Raw genomic sequence first — 7,881 nt, 5'->3', positions numbered from 1 at the left:
CTGCTGAGTGACTTCCATAGCTTTTACTGATTCCCACCAATAGATGACTTCTCAATAATATTTAATTGTTGTTTATATAATTTTTTTATATAAAATAATACAATTACAAATGTTATGATCAGTCCGTACATCGCACGGGTTATATGCTAGTTTTAATTTTTTAAAAAAATAACATTAATTGAAAGATATAATTTTATTGATATTTATTGGTGTGTTTATGAAATATAATTATGTTTTAATTAAAAAAAATAAATCTTAACTCAAATCAATAATTTACGAATTATCTACCAACTACATCCAACTAATTATATACATATTATATAGCTTTAATTTGTTTAATTTTTACGTAGATCAATATTATACAATATTTTGTTTTAACCTCATGACTGTTATATCAACCAGCTAAGTATAGTTGGTCTATTTTTATTTTTATTTCAGCTCTGGTGAATATTATTTTGTATTAAACCGACTAGATAACATACTTTGTTTTTGCGTGATGACGTTATATCAACATACTTATTACGTTTCAAATTTTAGTCTGGTTGGTGATCGATAGTATTTATAAATTTGTCTTCGGATGAGTTAGTAAATCTTGTTTTTAGCCTCATGCAAGTTATATTAACCAAATTCAACTATTTATATTTAACTTTTTATTTAATTTTATTTTAACCCGGGGTAAATATTATTTTGTGTTACACTGGATGGATAATATATTTAATTTTATTTTAGCCCGCTGACATTAAATGAGCTAAACGATTTTTCTTTCAAATGTTTATTTTGATTTAGCTCTTTAATTATTTTGTTTTAGCCTTATAATATTATATCGATCAAACGAATTTTCTTTAAAAATTTTATTAGTCTTTATTATTCTATTTTAATACAAGACTATATAGTTTATTTTTATTTTTATTTCAGACCGGATCAATTGTATAATTTTATTTAGCCCGACCAGAATGATTATTATATATTATTTTGTTTGAACCTAGTCCATTAGACATATTATAATTCTATTTGTATTTATATAATTATACTGTAAATATTAATCTATTTATAAAAGTTTTTTATTTTAAATATTACAATAATTACGGTGAACATACAGACTACCAACCAAACTCTTATTATTTTGTCTTTTTAACATAATAGTATATATATATATATATATATATGGAGATGAAACAACTCTTAAAATATCTATAAGACCACCAAATATACCCGCAGTACTCAAGAAAGCCCACTCGACAGCAAGTATTTACATTAAATTGATAAATAAGTTAACAACAAATATTTTTTAAATCCATTACAAACTTCATAAAGATAACTAAGCTCCCGTTTTTCCTGGACTTATAAAGGATCAGAACAAGTCTCAACCCTAGGTCACATGCATTATCAGCATTGTGAACTAATATTCCTATATTAAGTCGTTCTCCATTAAGCAAACTGAAAGCTGACCATTTAAAAATCGCATTCTTAAGAAAAAAATATTCAATTGAGATCATCTGGTAACTGTCAGTCAGTGTCTTGTATCAGTGTATAGAGAAACAAGATTGTTCAAAGCTATTCCTAAACAGAGATTTTGCACACACTTTATAGCTTATGTTGAAGGATTAGCTACCATTTTCGGTTTTGGTTTCACTTCCACTTCATTCACGCTGCGCACAAAAATTGAATCCGGTTCATGACTGCGAAAGATAAAAAAAATAATTGTCAAGAATAATTATCACGAGTAAGCATTTTAATTCGACTAATCAAACTGACAGCCTCATTCTAAAATATAGACTAAACCTGTCTTAATGAAACTACGTCGTAACACTAGATAAGTTTCTGAAGTACTTATAATCACACAAAAACTAATATCACAAATATTGTTACTCAAGCCATCCCAGGGAAAAAATTCCATCTTGTTTCTATCAAAAGACCGAGATTACAAGAAGAACAATGTGGATGTTTTGCATTCGGGTGATACAGTCAGGGCCGTTAAAAAAATTCGAAAAATCCGATATTCGTCCGAAAAATCCGATATTCGTCTGAAAAATCCGCATTCGTATCCGAAATAAAGCGGATAGTATTCGTATTCGAATCTGAATATAGGCATATTCGTATTCGATAATATTCAACCGAATAAATAAATAAATAAATAAATATTTATATTATATATATATTTAATTTAAAATTTATTATATTAAATTTATAGTGTGTGTATGTGTATATATATACATATATATATATATATATTAAATATTATGTTTATACAAATTTTACAGACATATGTAAAAAAATCATTTGAGTTCAACAATTTAAAGATAACAATTATATTGAAAAGAGAAATAAAATTAATTTTCTGCAAAATTAAAATATGATTAAATCACTTTAACTCTTATTTAAATTTTTAAAAATGAATTTTCAATTTTTACTAAAATTTTTCAATTTTTAACTTAAAAATAAAAATCTAATTGAAAATCGCAGATCTGGATATTATCCGTATCCGGATAGTATCCGTCGAATCCGGAGTCGGATATTATTCTTTAAATATCACGGATACGGATTTTCGAATTCGGATTCAGATATAGGCAGATCCGTATCCGAATTATCCGTCATACAAGTACCATAATCTATGATTATATATTAAATGTGGATTTTGAGTAAAAAGATGGAGCATTTCTTAAGGTATCATGATCACATAAATTTGGAAGTTCACAAGTCTTCGATGAATTTTAGGTCAAGTTAAAAAAAAATTATTCTGGAAGCGAGGGATTAAATGCTAGACCCCAAGATGGATATTTATGCTTACGGTTTTTCTCCCTCTTCATAGGTATAACTTGATGCAACAGCCAAAAGTTTGCCATCTCTACTAAACGATAACGCAGCAATGCTTGAAGGGTATTTTAGGTACTGCATATGAAACGAAAGAGAGAAGTTACATGCGTGCAAATCCAAAATAAAGGAACTTTCACTATATTAAGTGAACCATTTATACGTTTACCTGATACAACCTCTTCTTGTTGTTTCCATCCCACACATTAACATAACCATCGCAACCTCCAGTTGCAAAGGTACCATAGCTGCAAATCATAAATATAACATGCTATTAGGATTAGTAACTTTTATGTAAATTAAAAGAGTATGCACACTAAATTCCAAAACTAGTGTTACCATATCATTTTGCACTATTCAGTTAATTTCTAGACTAAAGTATAACCATCACAACCTCCAGTTGCAAAGGTACCATAGCTGCAAATCATAAATGTAACATGCTATTAGGATTGGTAACTTTTATGTAAATTAAAAGAGTATGCACACTAAATTCCAAAACTAGTGTTGCCATATCATTTTGCATTATTCAGTTAATTTATGGGTTAAATGGCGTTTTGGTCACTCAAGTGACCACTAACTTTCACTTGGGTCATCGAACTCAAAAAGTTGTCAATGAGGTCATTGAAGAAATAATAGTGTTCAACTTAATCATTGCACACGTTAAAAATTTCACGAACGTTAAATCCCGTTGACTATAGACGGCTCTCCGTTAAATATGTACAAGTCGGATGCTACATCAAATAATTGACCCGCCCAATCCTAAAACCACCCAACAAATTAAACCCGACCCAATTAAAACCCACGACCCTTTTAACCTTTATCCCAAAATTAAAACCCTTTATCCCAAAATTAAACCCCCTCTTTACAACCGACTGTACGATCTAAACCCTAATCGCAAGAATGGTTCGAACTCGATCGGGTGTTGAGGTTCATTTAACTCAACCAATCGATGATATCGATAGCAATGATACCGATTACCTGTTTGCATTTGATGGAGACAACAATGAAACGGAGAAGGATAACGAAGCTGAATCAAATTTTGAAGATGCAGATCAGACCACCGATAAAGAAGCAACGTAAATTTTGGAAGTGGACATGGTAGAAAGAAGGGTAAAAGGAAGAACCCTAATTGCAAGAAAATAAACTGAAGAAGAAGAGAAGTAGTGATTATGGGTTATGGGTTTTAATTTACGGGTTTTAAATGGTCTGGGTGGGTACAACGGTCACATGACGTGGAAGCCATGTCACTTGCTGATTCAACTTTCCGTCCAAAACTTAACGACACTAACGAGTAGTTGACTTGATTGAAAATTTTTATGAGTGCGATCAGTTGACTGACAGCTTTTTGAGTTCGATGACCCAAGTGAAAGTTAGTGCTCACTTGAGTGACCAAAACGCCATTTAACCCGTTAATTTCTAGACTAGAGTCCACATTTCAAAACTAAAATGCACAGAGTATACACTAATCTTGGAAGAACAGTGAGATATTCCATCTGTAATCTATTGATTTACTGAAGGTTCCTAAGCTAAAGAAAGCCAATTCATTTTTAATTGTGATTCAACAAAGCCACACCAATTTCACGAGGGGAATTTGTCCAATATTACTACTAGTTTAATAAAAAGATATGAAAACAACACAAGTTTTTTCTTGATTTCTAGATGCTCAACAAAGCTCAAAGCAAGGAAATAGAGCCTAGAGCTATAAGTACTAACTTACATGGGGTGAAAAGCAATGGCATTTACAGGATACACTATGTCTCTTCCAGCTTCTGTTTTCCGGTGGCACTTGAAGGCATACCTGCATAAAATAGTATGCATATCACACAGAAAACAGAAAATAGAAAACGAACATTTATGTAAAATACTGCATGTAGAAAATATTTCCATATAGCACTATACAATAAAACCTCCATAAATTAATACTCTTTAAATTAATAATCTCTCTAAAATAATATTTTTCCACGGTCCCGACTTGGGCCAGTTCAAAAAATGACCAATTTCGATTAAATAATAAGATGACATTTTTTTGAAAATTCCTATATTAAAATATATGCCCAATAATATAACAAATTCATAATTCATAATAAATATAAAATTATATCTATTATAATTATATTAAATATAGTTCTTTTATTTTTTTCCATCTTAACCTCTCATATTACATTCAATAATTAAGTGTTACCTTTCTCACTAGTTTAAAAAATTAGTAAGTATCGTTTTGCACTTAACGATTTTTAATGTGTAAGATGTTATATCGTATTTAATATCGTCTTAACATTATTCTTAAGAATCAAATTAACATATTTATACTAAATAATGTCAATTTACATTGAATTTCTAACTACTTTTCATGAATTTAGATACAAAACATAAATTAGGATATATTATTGCATTTTTTATTTATATAATTATAATCTAATTTTGTTTAATACCGAAAACTCTCTATAAATTAATAATTAATAATTTATCGATGTTAATACCTCTCAAAATTAATAATATTCTTTGATCCCAACTATATTAATTTATAGAGGTTTTACTGCATATGTTCGGTTGATCATAGTTCACACCGTTTCCAATATAACTGAAAGGTGCTGCTTTTTCTCCATAGAAACAGAAATGAAGCTGGAATCATGCAACCCCACATCAATTCATGAGATGAACCAGTGACCACCGCCTATCTTAGTGAACTCACATCCCTCATATTAACACCAAGAAAGAAAGATATGCACTGAGGAGAAATAATTTGCAGGCCTAAATTTTTTTAAATTCATGAACATCAAGAAATAACATAAATCCAGAAATATCGAGCAAAGAGTTGGCAATTATGAACCATTGTCCATTATCACAAAGCCAGTACATGGTACACAGTAAGAAATGTCTGACACTGAAAAAAATGGGTAAGCTTAGATAAACTCTATGGATGATAATATAAAAGAAATATCTTACTTTTTGGATTGACCAGCTTCAGAAGTATCGAAAAATTCCATTGCCACTCGACCTTCCACAGAGCTAAGAGCATAACCTGTATACCAGAAACATAATTAAAACAATTAGATGTGCAACTTTTCTAGTAAAAACCATCTTCAGACTACTCACAAAAACTTTATAGACATGAATTGCCAGTTGTTACAGTAACTCAAACGCAAAATTCAGTTATACTACCATGGACAGTAATTTTGTCCACGTCAGGAAAAATGGCATTTAAAATATAATCATTATTTTTTTTCCCAGTAATTGAACTAGAAAGCCACCAACACTGATAGAAAATTGATTTCAATAATTAACAGGAAACTGGCACATAAAGAAATGTTTGTATATGATTCAGAAAAGTAGGGTGACAGAAGGGTTAAAAGTAAACCTGTTTGATTAGGATAACAGCGCACGCATCTGGTTTGATATTTGAGAGAAGATTCCCTTCTTTGTTCAGGTTGAGACATATTGCGCAAATCATAGATATTGACATGGCGACCTGCAGTAGCAGCAACTAAACGATGTCCATTAACAGAGAGAGAATAAACACGCTCCATTTGATTGTAAGTTCCGACAAGAGTGCGTTCCTGGCCGCTGGCTCCTCTAGGGTCCCAACACTTAAGGTTCTTGTCCCAACTACCACTCACAACTTGGCCTGGTTGATAAAATTAGGCAGTTAGTTGATAAGGTATTACTTAAAAAAAGAAAACTGAAGGGAAACAGAATATGTAACAAGGGGCAATGGGGGTACCAGTTGCATAAGAATATTCAATGCAGCGGACAGGTGCACCGTGCCTTCCCAAAACATCCTCCCTAGCATAACCGAAAACAAGCCTGGATAGAAGGGGGGGGGGACAATTAATTAATTAATTAATTAATTAATTAAAAGGTGGGGATAATAAGATAAACCAAACATAATCCTGCAGTGTCCGGGGAGAAGGGTAAGCGGCTGTTTTTGATAAGAACAAGAATAAGAAAATAATGTTGGTTGGGAGAAGAATAAAATAAAATACCTGGTGACAGTATTATCAGCAGAGGCAGTGAAACCGGAGGAATCATCATGAAAACAGCAATCTAAAACAGGAGCAGCGTGTTTAAACTCTCCTTTAAGTAAATTACTAGTAGCATCGTATAAACGAACAGTCTTGTCCCAGGATGAAACAAGGAGGTGATCGCTACTGTTTGAGAACCGAATATTTGATATTCCGTCTGTCGGAGGATTTGATATCTCCCTTCCCATTGTTACAGCCGCCATTGGATCAATCAATAACACCAACACTATGCCCCTTTCCTTCGCTTTGTGTATTATTATCGTCCTTTTTTACCACTCAGCGTTACCTTTGCCTTCATCCTTCATTATTTTTTTTAGATAGATACTCGGAATTTAAGCTTTTAAGTTTTTACCCACTTCACTTCTAACAAAAAAACTAATACAAATTTGAACCCGGCCCATACTCAACCAGATCAGATCCTTGTTTTTAATATTCATATAAAAAATATGTTTTGGGAGAATCGATCTCATGTTATTTCATTCAACTATACAATCTCTTACCAATACATCATATTGTCATATATGTTTTTTATCATACACATAATATGTAAGTGTAGTGTGCTAAATGAATATTTTATTTAACTTTTAAGAAATTTACTTGAATTCCGGAAAAAAAAAAGATAGTTAGTTACTATTTGTACAGTTAATTTTAAAGAATTGAATTCCATATATAAAATTAGGCATATTACATAAATGGATTATTATCTTATTTATTAATCATTTTTTAGTTTAAAAATATATCTCATATATTTTTAACATATTATTTATTATAAAAAGTAATTAAAATGTACATATATAATTTTTAAAAAATATTGAAAATAGAATCGCTTATATATAAATAATCTATATTAATATTACATATTTAGATAAGTTCGAATTATAATGAGTCAATGCATTTTAGAACTTGGCCCATTGTTCAAAAAATACTTGAAATTTGACTACATGACCTGGCCAAAAAATATCGTCACATTCTATGTTTAGTAAATTTAAATTACAAGCTCGGCGAGAATATCTTACCAATAATGTGAATTTTTTTATATCATATGTTA

The 7,881-nt window shown here is 30.6% G+C and overlaps 1 protein-coding gene across 1 annotated transcript; it reads right to left on the bottom strand.

Annotated features, from left to right (window-relative positions):
• Positions 1–1,237: 1,237 nt before the first annotated feature.
• Positions 1,238–7,184, bottom strand: LOC141673057 (mitotic checkpoint protein BUB3.2-like). The gene is made up of 8 exons (XM_074479796.1): positions 6,795–7,184; positions 6,533–6,615; positions 6,170–6,436; positions 5,758–5,833; positions 4,529–4,609; positions 2,981–3,059; positions 2,789–2,889; positions 1,238–1,679 (listed from the first exon to the last, which is right to left on the bottom strand). The coding sequence occupies exons 1-8, from the start codon at positions 7,034–7,036 to the stop codon at positions 1,592–1,594; spliced, it is 1,017 nt and encodes a 338-aa protein (XP_074335897.1). The 5' UTR covers positions 7,037–7,184; the 3' UTR covers positions 1,238–1,591.
• Positions 7,185–7,881: the final 697 nt, after the last annotated feature.

This window comes from Apium graveolens, chromosome 7, assembly GCF_009905375.1.
Source record: "Apium graveolens cultivar Ventura chromosome 7, ASM990537v1, whole genome shotgun sequence".
Taxonomy (NCBI): Eukaryota; Viridiplantae; Streptophyta; class Magnoliopsida; order Apiales; family Apiaceae; genus Apium; species Apium graveolens.
This window is presented reverse-complemented; position numbering and strand designations above follow the sequence as displayed.

Bases quoted from the DNA above. Each gene is read 5' to 3' on its own strand.
- LOC141673057 (XM_074479796.1), bottom strand. From the start codon at position 7,036: ATGGCGGCTGTAACAATGGGAAGGGAGATATCAAATCCTCCGACAGAC. The intron at 6,437-6,532 runs GTACCCCCATTG...TTTATCAACCAG, and splicing joins TGAATATTCTTATGCAACTG to GCCAAGTTGTGAGTGGTAGT. The intron at 5,834-6,169 runs GTTTACTTTTAA...TCTGGTATACAG, and splicing joins CTGTTATCCTAATCAAACAG to GTTATGCTCTTAGCTCTGTG.